This window comes from Amblyraja radiata, chromosome 9 (genome assembly GCF_010909765.2).
Source record: "Amblyraja radiata isolate CabotCenter1 chromosome 9, sAmbRad1.1.pri, whole genome shotgun sequence".
NCBI classification, from domain to species: domain Eukaryota; kingdom Metazoa; phylum Chordata; class Chondrichthyes; order Rajiformes; family Rajidae; genus Amblyraja; species Amblyraja radiata.
Window position 1 is genome coordinate 51,867,919 of NC_045964.1, and position 24,124 is coordinate 51,892,042.

Below are 24,124 nucleotides of genomic sequence, written 5' to 3' on the forward strand. Positions count from 1 at the left end.
TTTGAATCAGTCAAGCATATTCCCCACATTTAAATAGTATTAGAATATATCATGGCATAACTGGAGTATGCTGGAAATGGAAGGAAATTCCATAAATAGCATTTTGTATATGTTAGTGCAGTTACTAAAATAAAATGATCTATCTTCTGTTTAAAAAGTTATGCGGAGCTAGCTGAAATACTTTTTTATGTCCAGGTCCAATTAATCCTGATCTCCAATTCCACTTCATTTGAAACCCACTTATTTTCTCAATTCTCTTTTCTTGATATTCAATGCAGAACAAGAACATAAATGGTCACCAGACTTCTATTAAAATTTGGTATTTCCTCAATTACAGAGAAGCTGAAACAATCATCTTAGAATCTATCATCAGAAAATGTATTGCCTTCTGCATCTGGATAGGTATTGCTAAGATTTATTTCTATGATTTTTCTCTGATCTTTTAAAAAAATGTTCTAAAGTTGTAAGAAAAACTTAAGAAAAAATACTTATTTATATATTTTTACTTCAAAATTAAGGACATACCTGATTCTGCCGGTGGCTGTGTCCTTGCAAGTTTGAATGGCTTCAAAGGTAATGTTGATTTCTGATTGACCATGGCATGTTTCTGAGACTGTGCATTATCAGGACTTACCACAGTGTCCAAAGTAATCGAATATTCATGTTGCAGGTAAATCCTACAAATAAATTTCAGATTAAATTATATTAGGTTTAGCTTTTCTAGAATCATTTACAATCATAATTGCACATGCTGAGGTTATCTCTACATTTGGAAGACCATCTGCAGAATAGCTGGACACCTTCCTTCATTCATTCCACAAGCATGAACTAATGATTCTGTTGCTTATCACTTTAACTCTGTACCCTATTCCAATGCTGATAGCTTTGCTCCACACTATTCCAATCTAGCTCAATGTAAACTCAAAAGCATTTTCCCAGCACATTTTCACCCTTCTGAATGGAATAATTTGAACAGTTTCTGATAATAATTTTCCTGCTCCTGTATAAAACTCCCTTAAACCTAATTGCTCATTATTACCTATATTTGCCTTCCATCGTGAAAGCTTTTGTCATTTAAGCTCTTTGACATTCTGCCCTACTTTCGACTTTGTTTTTTTCTTGCCCCTTGCACATCCCCACAAAGCCATGCCCCATCCCTTTCTCTTATCACTATTTTTTTTATTTCTGACAAATGCTTATAGACTTGACATTTTAATGCTTTTTCTGATTCTGCCTGTATATTTGCACATTTTCTGTTTTTATTTCCAATTTCCAGAATCCATAGAATTTGCTTTTGAATACCATGTTGAATTACTAAAGGGTAATTTAGTGAAGCATATCAAATATTCTTCTTTATAAAATTCTAACATACAATATTCTCCTTGTGCATTTTGACACCTACCCTGTCATACACTTTTAGGATCTTATATTTCAGTAAAACCATCTCTCATTCTAAATTCTAAAATATATATATTTCCAATATCTTTAGCTACTTATGATATGATAACCATCTCAATCTGGTAATTAACTTAGTAGATATTTTAGCGAATGCCATTCTTGAATATGAGGACAAAAATTGTGAACAGTATCAAGGTGATATCTTACAGTTATCCTGCATGAATGTAACGGTACTTTACTATTTCTAATCTAAAACCCTCATGCAATAAAGGCCAATATGCCATTTCTCTTCCTAGCCACTTGGTTAGCTTTTTGTGATTCATGCACGAGAACATCTAGGTCATTCTGTACGTATCTCATCTTCAATTTTCACCATTAAGATAATAATCTACCTTTAGAATCCCCTTACCAAAGTAAAAGGAACATTAATCTCCATTTACCTGGTTTTGACCCAGCCACTTAACTTATTTGTGTCCTGTGCAAAGTCCAAAAATCCTTACCAAAATATTCTCTCCCACCTGTTTCTGTATAATCAACAGACCAGGATACCTTGTGGATATCATTATTCAGTTACCTTTGGTCTTCGTTAACAAAACCAGTTATTTTGTTTTAATAAATCAAGTGGGCAAGAAAAAGAATAGTGCTAGATATATAAAAGCTTGTTCATGTGGAATGTTAATGCATGTGGACAATTAAATGGATGATGTTTGCAGCCGTATGAAATGGCTAAAATCAACTAGGCACATTAGCAAAATGTGCTGGGATGAATGGGATATGGCTTAGGGAATCAAAAGCATGCCAAAGTCAACAATAATTGAGTGAACAGTAATGAACTTGCAAACGTACCATTATAGTCAAGCACCCAAAATCAGTAATCAAGTTATTCAAAGTTAGGAGGTCTGTAAAGTTGCATGAAGGAAGGACTAACAATGCGACACTTCCAAAGTAAGTTAAAACAAGGAAGACCAAACTGCGTTGATCTAAATTGAGGTATCAATGTTGTTTTATCTGCCTATTGACTTTCCTGGAAGTTCCTGTAAAGTCTCTACAGGAAATTTTTACATCCAAACCAATCTCATCAAATGTTCTTGTAGAGGGTAGCCTTGGTCATACATTATGATGATTCAAATAAATGGCCAATTCATCAAAAGAATATAACACTCCTTGTATGATACAATGTAGAATTTGTTTGATTTATTTGCTACTGCATTTACCAAATATTGACGCCATACCTTTGAACTTGTTCCTTTGAAGTGACAATATTTGGCAAATTGATATGAGACATATCTGATTGTAGTTCATTTATTTCTTCACTCTCCGAATCATCAATCTGATGGAGGTTAAATGAAAAGACTTCAAATACAGAGATTGCAGAAGCTAAGCAAGTATTTTAACTATCCTCTTTATTAGTATTTTATTGCGATATTACATTAAATACATTAAGGAAAGTGACAAATGTTTTTTGGTTCGAAGATTAAAATTTCAGATTCTACACAGCCATATTACACTTCATATATCAAGGTATGGTATTGCTTATTACAGTAATTGCATTAAGGAACACTAATAATTTCCCCTTTCTAGTTAGAATTCTAATAACAATTCCAACTGAAGTTTGCACAATGCAATAACATATCAATTATTTTCAAGTTGCAATCTAAATTAAGAAAGACATACGTTACCTGTGCAGCATTCTCTGGTTGTTCATATGGATCTTCTGATGGCTTCTCTTTTCTGAATGTATCAATTTGTCCCAACATGTTATTTGTGTCTATTTTTAATCTGGCACTGTTGTTGTTAGGTGAGTAATGCAAAATAAACTTTTGTAGAATTATTCTTATGATTGGAACATAATGTCAGTCGATATCAGCAAAGTGTGTTCATGTAATCAGATAATCAACTCTCATAAAATTATTGGGTATAAATTTTGTATCAAATTGAAAACATTTTGAAATCCATTAGTTTAAGGTTGATGCTCCATTGAGGTTTTCCTACATATATTGAAAGTGTTTTAGTGGTTACTCAATAAGAAACATATAGCTTCCAAGGTGTTTAATTTCAATATCTGGAACAGAAATCACCACAAATTGAACATTCTTTACTGCTCTCTCTTGTGATACAAGGTTTATTGAGTACAAATAGCACAGATGTAATGAAGTTTAATGTAAATTTATGAAGCCATAATTTCCAACAATGATTTTCATTAAAAAAAAATCTAATCCCTAAACATAACAGATATGAACCATATTTTAATAGAGTTGGGGTTGGATAATAATAATCTTTCATAATTTTGCATTCATTACTCAAATGCAACAAATCACTTCTACTCGATGGAGCATCAATTTGAGTACAGAGTTTAAATTAATTATTTTTATAAACTGAGGTATTGAATACAGGGTTTAGAACACTTGCAATTCATTATAATCAAGCAATTGTGGAAGAGCCTCTCCACTGCAAGGAGTAAATGAAAATATGCACCATTTTTTCTTGTCTTTCCACAGCTGGATGATGTGGCATAACTGCTAGGCGGAGGTAAGAATATTCTGAAAAATGTTACAATTGTGGCTCTGGAGACCTTAAATTCTGCTGTGGTGGGCATTAATCTCAAAATGTCAATGAATCAGAAGCTTGGCTATGTCTGTACTACACAATGTGATGCAAAAAGGTTGTGGGTTCCCAGATAACTTTGAAGATGTTACTTCCCCAGCCAACTTTTAATTCAATTCTGTCATGCTTTATGTAGCCCAGAATCTACATTTTTTTGTAATAGCAAAATGCAAAATCTAAAAATGACACAAATTTTCTCAATTGCACCTATGACAGAATACTGCAACAGAATCAATGAGATTCTACCTTTCTTGAAAAATGCCAAAGCTACAGCGCTCTCCATAATGTGTGGGACAAAGACCCATCATTTATTTATTTGCCTCTGTACTCCACAATTTGAGATTTGTAATAGAAAAAATCACATTTGGTTAAAGTGCACATTGTCAGATTTTATTAAAGGCCATTTCTACCCATTTTGGTTTCACCATGTAGAAATTACAGCTGTGTTTATACATTGTCCCCCCATTTCAGGGCACCATAATGTTTGGGACACAGGCATTTGTAATTGCTCAGGTGTGTTTAATTGCCTCCTTAATGCAGGTATAAAGAGTCTGAATACGTTTTTCCTCATCGCCATTCTAAATGGTCTACCCCTTATTCTTAAACTGCGGCCCCTGGTTCTGGACTCCCCCAACATCGGGAACATGTTTCCTGCCTCCAGCATGTCCAATCCCTTAATAATCTTATCTATCTATATTACTAAAAGTCTGTTCTTGACCGGTTTTGGCTTTCTATGCTGCGATTTCCGAGAGTACGCCGCCACCTACGGCCGTCATTTTTGGCCACCTCGCTCAGAGCCCCCCTCCGCCGCATGTGTGCTGAGGATTTTTCCCGTCGATGAAAATTGACAGAGATATTAATGTTTTTATAAAATTCCCCATTCTCTCTGCTGCCCCTGCTGGAGGGTGGGGGAGGGACTATAAAACCAGGGAGTGGTGTGCCTCAATCAGTCTCTGCAAGTGGTGTGCCTCAATCAGTCTCTGCAAGTGGTGTGCCTCAATCAGTCTCTGCAAGTGGTGTGCCTCAATCAGTCTCTGCAAGTGGTGTGCCTCAATCAGAGCTCTGAATGACACTGACAAATGTCTACAGCACTGTGAGTACCCTTAATTTAGTTTGAAAATGAAAATATGGTTAGAGGTAAAAAAGCACTGCAAATGGTTGTTTGGGTTTGGGTTTGGGTTGAAGTAAAAAGGTACTCTCTCTCCACCCCCTCCCTCTCCTCTCCTCCTCTCCCCCCCCCCCCTCCTCCTCTCCCCCCCCCCCCCCTCCTCCTCTCCCCCTCTCCTCTCCCCCCCCCTCCTCTCCCCCCCTCTCCTCTCCCCCCTCTCCTCTCCCCCCTCTCCTCTCCCTCTCCCCCTCCTCCCCCCTCTCCTCCACCCCTCCTCCTCCCCCTCTCCTCTCCCCCCTCGCCTCTCCCCCCTCCGCTCCCCCCCCTCCTCTCCCCCTCTCCCTATCCCCCCTCTCCGTGCTCCCCCCTCTCCCTCCCCCCCCTCCTCACGCTCCCCCCCTCCTCCGCTCCCCTTCCTCTACGCCCCCCTCCCTCTCCCCCCTCCCCTCTCCCCACCCCCTCTCCCCCCCCCTCCCCCCTCCTCCCCCCTCCTCCCCCCCCCTTCCCCGCCGCCTCCTCCCGCCCCCCTCCCCCCTCCCTCTCGCCCTCTCCACCTCTCCCCCCCCTCCCTCTCGCCCCTCTCCTCTCTCCCCCATCTCCTCGATCCCCGCATCCCTCTCCTCCCCCCGCACCCCTCGCCTCTCCCCGCCGCCCCTCTCCTCTCCCCCCCCCTCTCCTCTCCCCCCTTCTCCTCTCCCCCCCCTTCTCCTCTCCCCCCCCTTCTCCTCTCCCCCCCCTTCTCCTGCTCTCCCTTCTCCTCTCCCCCCCCCTCTCTCCCCCCCCTCTCCTCCCCCCCCCCTCTCTTCCCCCCCCCCACTCCTCTCTCTCCTCCCCCTCTCTCCTCCCCCTCCTACTTCTTCTTCTATGTAGTTTTTTTTGGCGGTTGGCAAACAACTTTTTAGTGCATTACCGCCACCAACTGGTATGGAGTGTGGATCAAATAACATTATAACTTATATACTAATAACCTATATCTTTCCGAACAAATTGGTTACCCTGAGTCTCCTCCCCCTCTCTCCTCCCCCTCTCTCTCCCCCTCTCTCCTCCCCTCTCTCTCTCCCCTCCTCCCCTCCATTAGCGTGAGTGCGGGGGGGGGGGAGTTAGTGTGTGACGCTGCATGCCGCCTCCCCCCCTCCACAACCGCACATTGGGGGAACAGACCCAACGGGTCTGCACTTGGTCTAGTGTTTCAATAAAATACCCTCTCATCCTTCTAAATTCCAGTGTTTACAAACCCAGTCGCTCCATTCTTTAAACATATGACAGTCCTGCCATCCCGGGAATTAACCTCGTGAACCTACACTGCACTCAATAGTAAGAATGTCCTTCCTCAAATTTGGAGACCAAGACTGCACACAATACTCCAGGTGTGGTCTCACCAGGGCCCTGTACAACTGCAGAAGGACCTCTTTGCTCCGATATTCAACTCCTCTGTTATGAAGGCCAATAATTGTCCTTGATAATTTGAAACATTAACAATCATTTGAAAAACTATTTAACTTTGAAAAGTTAATATACTTATAATCTGCAACAAACAATTAAAACATATAAGTAATTCAATTAAATCAAGAAAACACATTACCCGATACTTGCATTACCCATCGCAGCAATTCTCTACTATAATGAATCAGGTTTCTGCTTTTGTGACAGATTTAATATTGTCTAAATTCAATAGGCAGATGTTAGAGTTTGATGGGGAATTGCTGGAGATTTGTGATCCAATGCAGAATTCTTTATGAACTGTGGTGAACCATTGTTGGAAAGACCTATCAGTTTCATGAGGATTTTGCTGGAAAATCCAGGTCAATGTGCCTTTGGTAGCTCACAACCATTTGGATTTTCGTAATCACAATAATACTAAATTTTGAAATCATATTCTTGACTGAAAAAAGCAGCCCAAATATATTGAAATATCTACCAGATCAAATTTGATTAGGGATAGTGCAGCTAATAGCTTGGAGAATTAATTTGAAGTTTGGGAACAATGCTTAACTTCTAGATTTGATTATTCCATGATTAATAGTACTTCAATAAAATCATGATGCAATCTTATTAAAAAAAATCTTGTGTTAAGAATGAAATAAATAGTAAAGATAGCAGTGTACAAACAAATTATTATGTGAAGAAATTATTGCTCTGTTACTTTATAATCATTGTTCTGATCCCAAATACACCCCACATGGACTACTGACGGCATTATATGCACTACAGTACCTAAACCAATTAAAGATGGCACTAAAAAAGTATTGTAGTGGATACATTTCTAAAGCCCATTCGTGGAGCGATCCAAAAGACGGTGGCTCTGTTAAATAGACAAAAAATATAATTATTTTTCTTAAAATTAGATATATTTTCTAATGAAGGATTTTCAGTCTAATTCCACTACACTAGTCAGTTTTTTTTTTAATTTACCTAGCAGTTCTGCAAGTAACTCTGTCTTTTGTTTCATTTGTTCAGTGCAGTCCAATACTCTACATCGAATTTCTTCCAACTCTACTTTTTTCTTTAAAAATTCCTTAGCTTGTGGAAATTCAGAATACTGAGATTGATGTTGCTGTAGAATATCTCTATATTGCTTTATATAATCCTGGTACAATTGCCTGTAAAAATATTATTTGAGGGTTAGATATCTCTTAAGCAATGAAACCTCAAAGCATGTGCCAAACAATAGTTATAATAATTCAATAAAATATTCTGAAAATAGACATAAAATCTATTTCTTACTGTATGTCTCAAACACAAACTTTCCACTAGCCCATTCTCAAACAATAGATAAATCAATATTTGTCTTTTTTTAAATTGTTACAGGGTATAGACATCAGTAGAAAGGCTATTATTTATTCCCCATCCCCAATGGTATTCGAGAAAGTGGTGTTTCATGGATCAATGTAGTCCGTCTGGTGAAAATACAAATACAATGTTTCAAGTGGTGAGTTCCTGAATTAAAATTCAGTGATGTAAAGGAACGTGTGCGGACATGGCTCCGACGGACGAGAGACCGAAGCAAAGAAGTCGAAGCCAAAGAACCGAATGGAAACAAGGCCGAAAGGCCAATAAACCGAAAGATTAGGAAGACGAAGCGCCTACTAACCGAAAGGATGGGATGCCTAAATGCAAACTAACCGAAAGGGCGGGACGCCTAAAAGCCAACGAATTGAAAAACTGCGTAGCATAAAAGCAAACTTACCGAATGGCAACTCTGTCGAAACACCACCTACCCGAAAGGCGGCGTCGCCTACAGGCCAACGAACCGACTGCCGCTCAACAGAAACATCCAATAACGGACATAACGTTGCCGGGGGGCGGGACTTGTCAATGATTGGTCCAGACCCCCGCGTCCATCACATCACTGTGAAGGCATGAACATTGTCCCATACCTCCGCTCCACCCGACCCGCAGCCCGCGGAGGGTGGCCGTGGGGAGAGTGGGGGCTGTACACCTTCGGCCGCTTTCAACTTGGTGCTTGGGTTTAGATTGCCCAGTTACCTACGGCTTGTGTGGGAAAATGAACCCCACGCTCCCGTCTCCCCCTTCTCTCTCCCCTCTTCTCTCTCTCCCCCCTCTCTCGCCCTCTCTCTCTCCCTTCTCTCTCTTCCTTCTCTCTCCCCCTCTCTCTCTCCCTTCTCTCTCTCTCCACTTCTCTCCTCCGCTCTTCACTTTCGCCTCCTCTCTCTCCACTCTTCTCTCTCTTCCCCTCCTCTCTCCCTCCCTTCTCTCTCTCCCCCTTCTCTCTCCCCCCCCCCCTCCTTCTCTCTCTCCTCCGTCTTTAACCGCCATCGGACCCCAACCTCCACACCAGGGTGATTTCCCCCCCCCTCCAACCCCCGGAATTTGACACCCACATCGGGTGATTCACCCCGGCCGCGGGGACAGACGTTTTATTTATTACCGTCTCGGTGCTTGCGGAACGCACCCAAACTCCCACGCACAAAACAGGCAACATCTCTGGACCCGACCCGAAACGCCACCCATTCCTTCTCTCCAGAGATGCTGCCCAGTGAGGCTGCTGTCACTCAGCGACCCAGCTGGTGAGACTACTATCACAGAGTGACCCAGTCGGTGAGACTGCTGTCCCCACACAGTGACCCAGCTGGTGAGGCTGCTGTCACACAGTGACCCAGCCGGAGAGGCTGCTGTCACTCAGTGAGCGAGCCCGTGAGACTGCTGTCACACAGTGACCCAGCCAGTGAGACTGCCTCTGCACAGTGGCAGAGCTGGTGAGACCGCTGACACACAGTGACCAAGCCGGTGAGGCTGCTGTCACACAGTGGCCCGGCCATTGAGGCTGCTGTCACACAGTGACCCAGCCTGTGGGACAATGTTCATGCATTCACTGTGTTGTGATGGACGCGGGGGTCTGGACCAATCGCGGCCATGTCCCGCCCCCTGGCAATGTCATGTCCGTTATTAAACCTTTCTGTTGAGCGGCAGTCGGTCCTTTGGCCTGTAGGTGATGCCGCATTTCGGGTAGGTGGCGTTTCGACAGCGGCCATTCGGTAAGTTTGCTTTTAGGCGACGCAGCTTTTCGGTTCGTTGGCTTTTAGGCGTCCCGCCCTTTCGGTTGGTTTGCATTTAGGCGTCCGATTCTTTCGGTTAGTAGGCGTTTCGTCTTCGGACTCTTTCAGCTTGTTGGCGTTTCGGCCTCGTTTCCACTCGGTTCTTTGGTTTTGACTTCTTTGCTTCAGCTTCTTGTCTGTCAGTGCCACGTCCGGGTACCGTGAAGGAATGATGATGAGTATCCGAGAACAGTTGGTGACTCAGATGGCACTGTTTCACAAAAACATATACACATAAACATTCCCAATCATATTAGATCATTCCTACACTTTTTTATAGAAACACATACAGACATGGTCACTTTTGATGAATGAGCTTCCAGAAAGACCGGTTATGATTAATTATCCCACTCCCATTAGCTCCATTCTCTTTCTTGGCCAATTTCATAGACTGATCTCGAATATATGATAGCTGAAATTCTGTTCAACCTGAAATTCTGTTGAACATAAAGAGCAATATCCTATTAAACCATACTTTCATTTTGCAATGTCATTGATCTTCTACCTTTATCTCTTACTCCATCCATCTTATCTGCCTCTGGACAAGAATATATTTTTCTCATTAATCACATCGTTCTCCAGGAACTCCAAAACAAAGAGTCTATATATTAGCCTTTACCAATTTCCTGTCACAAATTATCATTACTCATTACCTATGGGTTCTCCCTAATCACTCATCATGTTACATTTACAATCCTTGTCCATGTCCTTAAGATTTCTCAATATCCTCAACTTTATCATCAATTTTCCAAAATCTTACTTCTCATGTATACTGATTGCTCTTTAGTCTTTCTTGATGCTTTGCTCTCCCAAAATTATTTTCTAAATTAATTTACAGGTTTGCAGATGACACTGCCATAAGGGGGGGCGGGATCTTGAACAATGTCGACACTGGGTACAGGAAGGAGATAGAGAGCTGCATGGCATGGTGTCGAAGCACCAAGCTCTCCTACAATTTCTCCAAAACAAAACTGCTGGCCCTTAACTGTAGGAAGTGGAATGGAGTACAGGGCCCAATCTGTATTAACAGCGCTGAAGTGGAGATGGTCAACAATTCCAAGTTTTTAGGTGTAAATATTACCAACAATTTGACCTGGTCGAATCTCATCAACAATACAAAGAAGAAAACACACTAATGCCTCTACTTCTTCAGAAGAATATGGAAATTTAGCAGGTCCCTTAAGACACATATCAATTTCTACATTTGCACCATAGAATGTATCCTAAAGGAATGCATCACAGTTTGGTATGGCAATTGCTCTGCCCAAGACTGTAAGAAACTGCAGAGAGTTGTGGACATCATTTATACTTTACACTACCTCAGGAGAGCAGCCAACATAATCAAGGACAGCTCATATCTTGGTCATTCTCTCTTTTCCCCTCCCGTCAGGCAGAAGATATGAAAGATTGAAAGCATATACCACCAGATTCATGAACAGCTTCTTCCCCACTGATATCAGACACTTGAACAAACCTCTTAAGTATGTATTCCCGGTCTTCCATTATACCTCGTTGCAACCCTTGCAGTCTTCTATCTGAACTTTCTTTGTGGCTGTAACACGATATTCTGCACTCAGTTTATTCTTTCTTTTGCACGACGTACTCATGCATGGTTATGATTTGAATGGATAGCATGCAAAGCAAGGTTTTTCACTCTATCTTGATACATGTGACAAAGATAAATCAATACCAATATCTCTTGTGACAGAGCATTCAGCTCTCTTGATGCTATTTACACTTTTCTACTTCTTTATGTCCTTAAAAACTCTACAAAAAAAGCTTTCCAAATGTTGCCCTCCATGGCTGAACGAACTGTTCTATTATCTATTGTCACTGGTAATCTCCCAAATATATTTATTTACTCAAAGTGAACCAAGGGTTGTTAGCTACAGAGATGTATAAAAATGTTCAGATATGTATAGGATCATTGTGGGAAAAATATCTGGAAAAAAACTATAGTATTCTGGATCTGTGTCTGGATCATGATATTCTTACCAAACCTAACACAAAAGAGTGCCAGGGTAAATTAAAGATATTAATGTATAACATTGAAGTAGGGAGGGTGCAGAAATAATTCATATGAAGGTTGCCTGGACTGGAGAACTTGAATTGTAAGAAGAAGTTGGATAGGATTAGGATGTGACTGTTTTCCCTCTGGCAAAGGAAGCTGAGGGGGTAACCTAATGGAGGGGCATAGATAGGATAGATATTGACAGACACTTTTTCCAAGTGTAGGAGACCCTAACACTAGAAGACAGAGATTTAAGGTGAGGGAGGAAATATTTAAAGGGGATTTGTAGGACAAATTTTCAGACAGAAGGTGGTGGGGTATATGGAATAAGCTGCCAGAGGAGGTGGTAGGAGGCAGGTACAATTATATGATTTGTACGTTATTTGTACAGGTACACGGATAGAAATGATTTGCACGGATGCGGAACAAATGCAGGATTAGTGTAAATGGACCTCTTGGTTCGCATGGATAAATTGGGCCAAGGGACTTGTTTCCGTGCTGTTTAACTCTATGAATTTATATTGCTTACTTATCTCTCACAGTACAGGCATGCTGTTCTACAAGCTGCTTTTCAAAATTCTCTTCATGCTGTGTTAGAAGTAAACATGTTGGCTTCCACCTAATCCACAAGAAGAGATATTAGGAAAACATTTCAACATATTACAATATATTAATCTTTAGTTCCAACTGCCCAAGACATTGGCTAGTCCACACCAGGAGACCCTTTGTCAAGGAAGATATACTTATAATGGAGGCAGATCAGAGTACATTCAGATTGGGGCCACATTGAAGTTCAAATGGATAACAGGTCTTCTTATGTAGTCACTAAGGATCAAGGATTAATTTAGCTCCCGGGTGTCAGGAGTCTCTGCACTGTTGCTAATTATATGAAACCATTCTGCTTCCTGGTGGTTTGGGAATCAGCAGAATTTCTATGACCCATTGTCTGAGAAGAGTAATCTTTTCCGAATCCTTGAGAAATTTAACATTGATTTTCATATACCATTGCCACCATGAGTTTGAAAATGACTGAAAATGGAGATTAACCCAAAACTTGTGGGTTAAAGTTGAGCAGCATTCCTTAATTATAGTCTTGGTCAAACAAGCATAATATAGAACTTCCAGAAGATGTATGCCATTAGTAGCCACATTCTCCTGCTGCTGCCTCAACCTTCTGTAACAGAAACATCAATCACTCTCAATAAAATGGCTGAGCACAATATTCCTTCATTATTATTGTCGGGGGTGATGCAGTTGAATGGCCAGGAGTAAAAAGGAGTTTTATTAAAGAATGTAAATAATAACAATGCTAAAGATGAAGAGTGTGAAATATTCATGGGATAAACATAGAAAGAGAAGAAGTAATCAGGGGTTTTGCATGCCGTTAAGACCAATATGTTTGTGGAGTCAACTAGGAGTTTAGTGAGGCTTTTGATAAATTCCATATAATGAGCCTAATCAAAAAGTAAAAGCCTCTGGGATTCAAGGATGAATGTTAAATATGGTTTAAAAATGGCTAGATGGCAGAATGCAAATGGTAAATATTGCAAATGGTAGAGAACATAGAAAATAGGTGGAGTAGGCCATTCGGCCCTTCGAGCCTGCACCGCCATTCAATATGATCATGGCTGATCATCCAACTCAGTATCCTGTACCTGCCTTCTCTCCATACCCCCTGATCTCTTTAGCCACAAGGGCCACATCTAACTCCCTCTTAAATATAGCCAATGAACTGGGCTCAACTACCTTCTGTGGCAGAGAATTCCAGAGATTCACCACTGTCTGTGTGAAAAAAAGAATTCTCATCTCGGTCCTAAAAGACTTCCCCCTCATCCTTAAACTGTGACCACTTGTTTTGGACTTCCCAACATCAGGAACAATCTTCCTGCATCTAGCCTGCCCAACCCCTTAATAATTTTGTAAGTTTCTATAAGATCCCCCCTCTATCATCTAAATTCTAGCGAGTACAAGCCGAGTCTATCCAATCTTTCTTCATATGAAAGTCCTGTCATCCCAGGATTCAGTCTGGTGAACCTTCTCTGTACTCCCTCTATGGCAAGAATGTCTTTCCTCAGATTAGGAGACCAAAACTGTACACAATACTCCAGGTGTGGTCTCACCAAGGCCCTGTACAACTGCAGTAGAACCTCCCTGCTCCTATACTCAAATCCTTTTGCTATGAATGCTAACATACCATTCGCTTTTTTCACTGCCTGCTGCACCTGCATGCCTACTTTCAATGACTGGTGTACCATGACACCCAGGTCTCGTTGCATCTCCCCTTTTCCTAATAGGCCACCATTCAAATAATAGTCTACTTTCCTGTTCTTGCCACCAAAGTGGATAACCTCACATTTATCCACATTATACTGCATCTGCCATGCATTTGCCCACTCACCCAACCTATCCAAGTCACCTTGCAGCCTCCTAGCATCCTCCTCACAGCTAACACTGCCCCCCAGCTTCGTGTCATCCGCAAACATGGAGATGTTGCATTCAATTCCCTCGTCCAAATCATTAATATATATTGTAAATAGCTGGGGTCCCAGCACTGAGCCTTGCGGTGCCCCACTATTCACTGCCTGCCATTCTGAAAAGGACCCGTTTACTCCTACTCTTTGCTTCCTGTCTGCCAGCCAGTTCTCTATCCACATCAATACTGAACCCCCAATACCGTGTGCTTTACATTTGCATACTAATCTCTTATGTGGGACCTTGTCGAAAGCCTTCTGAAAGTCCAGATATAACACATCCACTGGTTCTCCCTTATCCACTCTACTAGTTACATACTCAAAAAATTCTATAAGATTCATCAGACATGATTTAGCTTTCATAAATCCATGCTAACTTTGTCCAATGATTTCACCACTTTCCAAATGTGCTGCTATCCCATCTTTAATAACTGACTCTAGCATTTTCCCCACTACCGATGTTAGACTAACTGGTCTGTAATTCCCCGTTTTCTCTCTCCCTCCGTTTTTAAAAAGTGGGGTTACATTAGCTACCCTCCAATCCTCAGGAACTACTCCAGAATCTAAAGAGTTTTGAAAAATTATCACTAATGCATCCACTATTTCTGGAGCTACTTCCTTAAGTACTCTGGGATGCAGCCTATCTGGCCCTGGGGATTCATCGCTTTTTCTGGCTAATTTGTATGCTTCATCTTTTGTTTTGATACTATCCCTGATTACCCTTGTTATCCACAGATGCACTACCATCCCTGATTTATTCTTTTACCAAACTGGGATGAACAATTGTTGTAGTTCATCCATGCAGTCTTTAAATGCCTTCCATTGCATATCCACCGTCAACCCTTTAAGAATCAATTGCCAGTCTATCTTGGCCAATTCACGCCTCATACCCTCAAAGTTACCTTTCTTTAAGTTCAGAACCCTTGTTTCTGAATTAATATGTCACTCTCCATCCTAATGAAGAACTCAACCATATTACTGTCACTCTTGCCCAAGGGGCCACGCACAACAAGACTGCTAACTAATCCTTCCTCATTACTCAATACCCAGTCTAGAATAGCCTGCTCTCTCGTTGGTTTCTCTACATGTTGGTTTAGAAAACTATCCCGCATACATTCCAAGAAATCCTCTTCCTCAGCACCCCTGCCAATTTGATTCACCCAATCTATATGTCGATTGAAGTCACCTGTTAACTGTTTTACCTTTGTTGCACGCATTTCTAATTTCTTGTTTGATGCCATCCCCAACTCCACTACTACTGTTAGGTGGCCTGTACACAACTCCCACTAGCGTTTTCTGCCTCTTAGTGTTTCGCAGCTCTACCCATATCGATTCCACATCCTCCAAGCTAATGTCCTTCCTTTCTATTGCGTTAATCTCCTCTCTAACCAGCAACACTACCCCACCTCCTTTTCCTTTCTGTCTATCCCTCCTGAATATTGAATATCCCTGGATGTTCAGCTCATCCCAGGATTTTTACAACACTCTTACCCCTTATACAATAATGTTGAAAAGTGTCCCTTTTTGATTTTTGCCCTGGATTTGTCTGCCTGCCATTTTTACTGTCTGCATGCCACTTTGCAGTAAAGAGACTTTGCGCCTTGAATATTGTTACCAGTATGGTTCTACAGGTCTTAGTATTTTGTTCCTTGCTTTTTGGCATATAACTAATGTCTTATACATACACACTGAGACCGTAAGGAAAACATTTGCTGGTAATATAAAATTTGGCTTGGTGGTTGACTGGCAGAAGAAAAGCTTTAGACAGCAGGAAGATGTAGATGTCCAGAGACTTGAGACAAAAGTGTGTGGTACTTGCACAGCACAAAATGCTGTGGTATTGTGGCATACCATGTGGTACTTGCAGAGCACAAAATACAATACATGTGCCACAACGTATTCCTACAATTAACATTATTTGAATAGATCATCAGCTACTTGAAGGTTGATTACTGACTGCTATTGGATGGTTCTAAACTTCTTTATACAATCATAGTTTCTGAACTAAAGAGATAATTAAGGGCCTGCCACCATCATAGGTCTGGAGTCACATAAGTCTGAATACTTACAAAATGCAATCTTGATCACTATTCCTTCCCCAATGGAAATTAGTGATCAATATTGCATTTTGTAAGTATCAATAAATTTCATGGCTACAGTTGCAGAGTGCAGCTTTATTCTTACTATTTCCAGATTTCATATAATTGGATTTTCAGAATGATGAACATTTTTTAAATTTTAGATTGTACATGAATCATTCTTCATCCATTCTAGCCCTATGATGTTAGGGAAACCTCTGAAACCTCTATTTGAGGATTTGAGTTGAAAATTGTCCTATTAACCCTCCAATCTATTCGTAGTGCATCACACAATTAGTGTTTATTATTCTATAAGTATTTCATTGTATTTGAAGCTTGATTTAAAAAAAAATTCTTACACTTTAAAGTTCTCTATGGCATGTGTACTTATCTTCTGCATTCGATTAACTTCATCATCAAGCTGGCGACTTTTCGCAAGCAGGTTATCAATATGTTCCCTCTTTTTTAGTATGTTTACAGAATGTACTAGAAAACACACAAGACAAGATAGAATTGAAAAATCTATTAATTTTTATGTTTATTAATTTGTTCTGAAGTTCAACGAAGCCTGTTTTATCTTATAATGCTACCATCAAAACAATTCAGTTTGCACAGAATAATTCTACGGTTAACAACTGCAAAATTCATAATTATATTTTGATGCCAATCTTCGGATGCAATTTGCCTACAACGGTTGCACTGGTCACTTCATGATAGTGATAGTATTGTAGTTGTTGAGTAATTGCTGAATAATTTCAACTTCAGAACAATCCTACTTTTCCCTTTTTTATTGTTATCAACATTTCATAATATCCAGCATTTATTGCTTTTGATTAATTACATGAATCATTATTTCCAAATTACCAAAGTTAATTCCATAATATTGAAAATAATTTATGTCCAATATCTTGTTCGATGAAGATGCTCAGACGATGGAAAAAAGCATGGATCTATATTTTCCAACTTTAGCATTTGCTTATAAATTAATGCCAAACAGTAGAATGTAACTGCAGATTTCATTCAGAATTGTATTTTCCACACAAGGTCATTCCACACCAAGTACATGGAGAACTGTAAACATGATTCTAACAAGGGCACTTTGTTCAGCAAGAGATTGCCTTCCAGCTGATTTAAAGTACTTCTACATCACTTCAACAAGATTAGAAAGCTGATCGACATGCTTTTGTTGAGCAAAGATTTTTGCTTAGATCCCCAAATAATAAACTATCCTTGCATTCTAGTGTATTTTCATTGATAATTAATACTTACTCTGAATCTGTTCCTTAACTCCTTTTTGCCGTTGTGAACCTTGATCCACCTGAAATACTAGCCAAATTTACATAAGCATGAATAACTTTGAAAACTGAAAACTAAAATATTAAATGTTAATGACATACTTTAAATTGTATTCTTTATTTTATTAGTTGTGATTCAATTAGTCTTAGAATGTAATGAGTTTGTGTGCTACTCCACTACAAAAATCACGCCTAAAGATTTCTGTGATGGTATACTGCAGTGTCAGAGACTGCCTTTTGGATAAGACTTTAAAGAAATCTACTTACATGGATAAATATAAAAAGATCATGTGACCATAATTTGAAGACAGCTGAAAATTAATCACCGACATCTTTACAAATATTTATCCATCGACCCACATCACTAAAATAATGTTATTTATTATCATTTTGCCATCTTAGAGCAATTTGCGATGTTCAAATTAGGTGCCATTTTTTTCTACATCAGAACAGTAATTACATTTCAAAGTTCTCCTGAGGGTGCCTTAAAAGTGCATGTAAGGCACAAATTGAACATTCTTACCTAGTTTCAGTAAAATCTTATCCAGAGTCGTTAGCTTATTTGTATTATCCATCTCTCCTGAAAGTCATGAAAAAAACAAATTAACAACTTGAAAATATTCAATATTCCAAAAGAAATAATATTACTTTAAAGAAACGGAAAATACTGGAAATGCTCAGAAGTTAAAACAGAATTAATATTTCAAATTGATAACCCTGGGGCAGAGCTAATGAACTGTAAATTCATCAGAAACATATTAAATAAAAAATTTAGTTGAATATGTCATGAGCTGCGAGCAATCTAAAAGCAAAATATTGCAGATTCTGGAAAGCAGAAATATAAATAAAAAATGCTAGAAGTATTCGACAGGTAGACAAAAATGCTGGAGAAACTCAGCAGGTGAGGCAGCATCCTTAGATCCACCTGAAATACTAGCCAAATTTACATAAGCATGAATAACTTTGAAAACTGAAAACTAAAATATTAAATGTTAATGACATACTTTAAATTGTATTCTTTATTTTATTAGTTGTGATTCAATTAGTCTTAGAATGTAATGAGTTTGTGTGCTACTCCACAAAAATGCTGGAGAAACTCAGCGGGTGAGGCAGCATCCTTAGATGCTGCCTCACCTGCTGAGTTTCTCCAGCATTTTTGTCTACCTTCGATTTTCCAGTATCTGCAGTTCCTTCTTAAACAAAGGTAGAAATGAAATAAGTTTCAATTCGCATACAAAGGTGAAGGTGCCAAAGAGAAAAAAATAGGGTGGATCCAATTTTAATGCAAGTGATAATAGTGCTAGAGTATAAAAGTGTGCCTGGAGGAGCCAAATCTGAAATGTGATTCAAGGCTAAACATTGGAAAGATGAGATAAATGAATGGAAAGGCTGAATTTCTGCTACTGTTGAATTCAGCGCTAAGCTAAAGGCTGTAATTATCAAAATCAGAAGGTGTGTTCCTTGAGCTTATTTTAGATTTTAATGGACCACGATGCAAAGATGGGGGTTAGAGTACAAGTGATGAAGAATTAAGCTGGTGTAACGGCACCTGATGGCGCACGCAGATATCGAACCCGGCGTTCGGAAGCCGTGTTCACGTGACTCGGGAGGGGCTGCTGTTTTTCGCGCGGTTTCGCTGTTGTGGTCAGACGTGTTTGCAGAGACTTGTATGCCAATGAGCTATAGGGAGGTTTCACGCCAGTCGGGTCACGACCCATGACCCGTACTGTTGCTACGTTACACCAAGTGGAGTACACGCGATGAACTGCAGGTAAGCACTTACCATTGTTTCCAGCTTAGCGGGCCCGTTAAAACCCGCCGAAATTGTCCATCTTTACGCTGTAAATAATTATAGGGATAAGCGTGAGAGACATTTAGCCTACTTCAGAATTCCAAAAGTGAGGAGAAATGACGGTAGATAGAAGCGAGAGCTGAAGGGACAACAACAGCCAGAGTGCTTGGCTAACATTGGCCGTTTGCTCACTGCATTTCATCAACTAAGGCATTATTTGTGTTTTTTCTTGATTCCTTTGGCATCTAAAAAGATTCAGAAGTGATAAATCTGGCTGTAAATTTTTTAAATCGCCCATGGTTCTCAAGTGAGTTTTTACATACAAAATGAAAACGCATCTGAAGAAAAATTTACAGCCAGATTTATCACTTCTGAGACTTTTTAGATACCAAAGGAATCAAGAAAAAACACAAATAATGCCTTACTGTTGATGAAATGCAGTGAGCAAACGCGATAATTCCTAATATTTTCAATTCCGATATCTGCACAGCCATTGTTCACCAAGCACTTTAGCTGCTGTTGTCCCTTCAGCTCTCGCTTCTCTTCACCTTCATTTTGCTTCACTTTTGGAATTCTAAAGTTGGGTACATGTCTCTCACACTTACCCCGAACTTCCACAATTTTTTTCAGCGCAAAAATTCAACATTTTGGCGGTTTTTAACAGGTAGGAAAGTACGCGTTTCTTGCATTAATAACATATACCGGAAGTTACGGATGTCCTCCAGATGGATTGAGCGGCTCCGTGCGTCAAGCCCTATTACCCAGTGACCTTACTTGCAACCCCCCTATTGTGTTAATAAATCAGTTCAGAAAACTTGGTTGTCGTCTTTGCATCCGCCTAACTGGCAGGCAACCAGCTCAGTGTCACCCTTGTTCATGATTTCTCCAATATAGAGATCACATCATGAACATCAAATAATGTATAGTAAATCAAGTAAATTGCCAGAAGGATTTTTTTAATCTATGGATGATGGGAAAAAATGGAAGTAAAGGACAAGATGTGCATCTGCTGTGATTGCATGGGGAGGTGTGAAGAGAGGGAGAGGTGTTGGTGGGAGATGGAAGAGATTGGTACAGCACAGAAGGCACAGACCTCCTCTGATTAAATTGGGTGGGGAGGGATTACATTCAATGGACTGGAATTACTGGGGACGTCCACAAATGTGGACAAATCTGGTGGAAGATGGGGATAAGGACATCCCCACCTTTGTTCTGGGTGGGGGGTGATTTTTTTTGTGAGAATAGAAGCGAAGAAAATGACACAGATTTCATCGAGATTCCGATTCATTATGACGCAAGAGAGAGAGCACGGATAAGTGATTTCCTCTCCAATATAGTTCGCCGCATTTTTGGACAAGAACTATGAATCCTAATCCAGAAAGGTAGAGATAACTCAGGGACAGGCGGTGTGCATTTGTTCAGGGAAAGGTCCCGTCTGGTGTAAGAATCTATACATTGAGAACCTGGAGGATACCGCAGGTCTGAGAAATGGCGCTCGGACCGTCGTCGCTGCTCCGACCGACGTGTTTTGGAACCGTTGTGGGCGCGAGCGCGAGCACGAGCACGATCTCGCAACCAAAGATCTTTGAACGCAACCGTTGGTCGGCGGCAGCCGCGGGGCGCCGCGCGCAGGAATTCAAAACCAAAGATCCCGCCGCGCGCCGACCACGTGCTTGAGCCTCCATCGGCTGGCGGGCGACGGTGTAACTCAGCGGGACAGGTAGCATCATCAAAGGTTACAGAGGAGCTTTGGGCGAAATCTCTGGAGAGAAGGAATCAGCGGCGTTTGGGGTCGAGATCCTTCTTCAGACTGATGTCAGGGGAGAGGGAGACGAGAGATATGGAAGGGTACGGTGTGAAAACGACAGGTCGAACAGACGAAATACTCTCCAGCGATGCTGCCCGTCCCGCTGAGTTACTCCAGCATCTTGTGTCTATCTTAGGTCAAAGGCAGACGATGAGCTGGAGACCAGGGGTAATCACAGAAGCCAAGGGGAGCAGCGAGCAGAGGGCGTTGCAGAACTCTCCTCCGGGAGAGAAGTACTTCTTCAAAGTAGGTAGACACAAAATGCTAGAGTAACTCAGCGGGACACTGGGAGAGAGAAGGAATGGGTGACGTTTCGGGTCGAGACCCTTCTTCAGAGTAGGCATACCTTGAGGAGATTTAGCGGTGAAGCAGATAAAATGTGTAGGAAGGAACTGCAAATGCTTGTTTACACTGAAGATAGACACATAATGCAAGTGTAACTCAGCGGGACAAGCAGCATTTCTGGAGAGAAGGCACAAAATGCTGGAATAACGCTGTCTCTGTTAGCACCCCCCACTCCTCTCTTTCTCTCCCTCCATTCCTGGTCTGAGATCAGGCATGGTGGTGATTGCAATAGGTTTATGAAGTTGGGGTCGTGAAATTCATGAACAAAAGTCGTATTTATTTTCAATTTGAGCAATATTACGGATAATATCTATCAGGCTAATATTACTGCAAAAATAGGAGCAGTGGTGATGAACAGTGGCATCACTGGCTTATCCTATCCGGGCCTTGTTAGTGAGGAGATTAGATCAGACGATTACTGATGCAAGAGTCGGTGCAAATGGAGGAAGAGGTGAAAGAAAGCAGGACTTAATGCTAGCGCCTTTAGTTGTGATGGTACAAACAGGATAAAAGGCTAAGTTAATCTTCGCATGCTCGACCTTGTCTTGGGACTGGGACTGAGCAGGTCGTTGAAGTGTCAATGGAGAAAACTGGATTTTAACTGTAAAAGCCACGACCTGGTGAAAGGAGATTGGTAGCCGCTAATAATGAGGCGATAAGAACATCAGATGTAGGGGCTAAAGAATGGACATAGGAGGAGTTCAGAAATAACATCCCTGTAAGGGTATTGAGCAAATACAAAAAAATCAGGGTACCTTGGTTAACAAAGGATGCTGAAGGTGTGAGCAGAAATCAGAACGAAACATATGTCAGGTGTGGGTATTTCGTTTTGAGTAGGTCACCATAGGGACCAAAACAGAAATTTATAAATGGAGCCAGGGGTTATAAACACAATCCTAAATTAATCCTTCTCATCAGTATTTACCAAGCAGTAGCATGTGGAAGATGGAAAATTGAGAGAGGGATCGATTTATATTCTGGAATACTTCTGTATTAGAAATGAGGAAGTATTAGAGATTAGTGATCAGTGTTAGTGATCAGCCATGATCACAATGAATGGCGGTGCTGGCTCGAAGGGCCGAATGGCCTCCTCCTGCACCTATTTTCTATGTTTCTAGATTGGCACCCCTTAAGGTGGATGCATCCCCAGGGCCTAATCAGATCTATTCCAGGATGCCAATGGAAGCAAGGGGAGGAGTTTGCTGGGGATCCAATGGAGATTTTTGCATCTTCATAACCACATGATTTGATTCTAGCTAATGTTGCTCCCTTATTCAAAAGGGCAGTCGGAATGGACTAGAAACCTACAGACCAATGGGCCTTTAAACAATAGGAAAATATTGGGAGAAATTCTAAATAGCATGATTTATGTTTATGTGGAAAAGCAGGGTCTGATTAGAAGCAGTCAATTGGTTTTATGCAGGAGAAATCCTGTCTCACATGAGTTTTTTTGAGGAGGTCGCTTAGGAATATTGATGATGACTAGAGCCAGGATTTTGCCATGCCTTCATGCCTTTTTTGATGATTTCACCAGGATAATGCCTTTTTTAATGATTTCACCAGGATAATGCCTTTTTTAATGATTTCACCAGGATAATGCCTTTTTCACGATCGAAAGCGTAAATCAGCCCTTTTTTGCCATTTTGCTAAAAGGTCATGCTATTTTCTCTAGTTGTACCGTGATTACAATGACACTTTCGATGTTAACACGTTAATTAATGTTATTATTAACGTGTTAACATAGTATAACCTACAAGAAAACTTCCAACACCGGGGCGAAACCTGGGGCGCCACCGTCGGTCATTCATTCGTTCATGCCGCTGCCCGCTGGCTCAGTCTTCTCCAAGATCTATTTAAGAAAGAACTGCAGATGCTGGAAAAATCAAAGGTGGATGAAAAATGCTGAGAAACTCAGCAGGTGAGGCAGCATCTATGGAGAGAAAGAATATGCGACGTTTTGGGTCGAGACCCTTCTTCAGACTGATGTGTGGGGGGGGCGGGGAAAAAGTAAGGAAGAAGCGGAGACAGTAGGACTAGAAGGAGAGCTGGAAAGGGGGAGGAGGGAGAAGATAAGGACTATCTAAAATTAGAGAAGTTAATGTTGATACCGCTGGGATGTAGACTACCCAAGCGAAATACCCAAGCTTGTCTGCTCACTACATTTACTGCTGGCTCCAGTCGCAAATCTGAGTCTTCGAGTGATCTGTGCAAGTCATTCATTGATGCTGGAATTCCACTGTGGAAATTGGAAAACAAATCTCTCAGAGGTTTTTTCGAGAAATACACAGAGGAACATATACCAAGCAAGTCATCATTACGGAAATATTATGTTGACAGCAACTTCAACATTATTGTGTAGAAAATTAGAGATGAAGTTGCATGCAACAAAATATGGATCTCAATAGACGAGACAACCGATGCTGTGGGGAGATATGTTGCCAATCTGGTCATCGGTATACTAGAGGCAGGTCAACCATCAAAGGAGTATTTGTTGACATCTGAAGTATTGGAGAAGTCAAAGAGCTTAACTATTGCTCAGTTGTTTACATCTTCACTTGCTGTACTTTGGCCAGAAGGTACAAAACACGAGAATGTTCTTCTGTTTGTGACTTAAAGTTTTATTCCCCAAAATGTTGCATTTGACATGCTTAGCTCAAGG

At 40.9% G+C, this 24,124-nt stretch overlaps 1 protein-coding gene across 4 annotated transcripts in view; it reads right to left on the reverse strand.

The window, feature by feature from the left end:
- Positions 1 to 23,260, reverse strand: part of c9h14orf39 (chromosome 9 C14orf39 homolog) — a 58,338-nt gene extending 35,078 nt beyond the window's left edge. For 3 of the 4 annotated variants that reach the window (XM_033027417.1, XM_033027415.1, XM_033027418.1), the window contains exons 1-11: positions 23,220 to 23,260; positions 18,045 to 18,101; positions 17,496 to 17,552; positions 16,586 to 16,712; positions 12,207 to 12,296; positions 11,141 to 11,218; positions 7,523 to 7,710; positions 7,370 to 7,412; positions 3,078 to 3,183; positions 2,631 to 2,728; positions 526 to 677 (exon numbers count right to left, since the gene is read on the reverse strand). In XM_033027417.1, the coding sequence (XP_032883308.1) occupies positions 526 to 677; positions 2,631 to 2,728; positions 3,078 to 3,183; positions 7,370 to 7,412; positions 7,523 to 7,710; positions 11,141 to 11,218; positions 12,207 to 12,296; positions 16,586 to 16,712; positions 17,496 to 17,552; positions 18,045 to 18,096 (991 nt within the window). In that variant the 5' untranslated portion in view covers positions 18,097 to 18,101; positions 23,220 to 23,260. The remainder of the gene's footprint in view (positions 1 to 525; positions 678 to 2,630; positions 2,729 to 3,077; positions 3,184 to 7,369; positions 7,413 to 7,522; positions 7,711 to 11,140; positions 11,219 to 12,206; positions 12,297 to 16,585; positions 16,713 to 17,495; positions 17,553 to 18,044; positions 18,102 to 23,219) is intronic. The other variant, XM_033027416.1, reaches the window with a different exon arrangement.
- Positions 23,261 to 24,124: the final 864 nt, after the last annotated feature.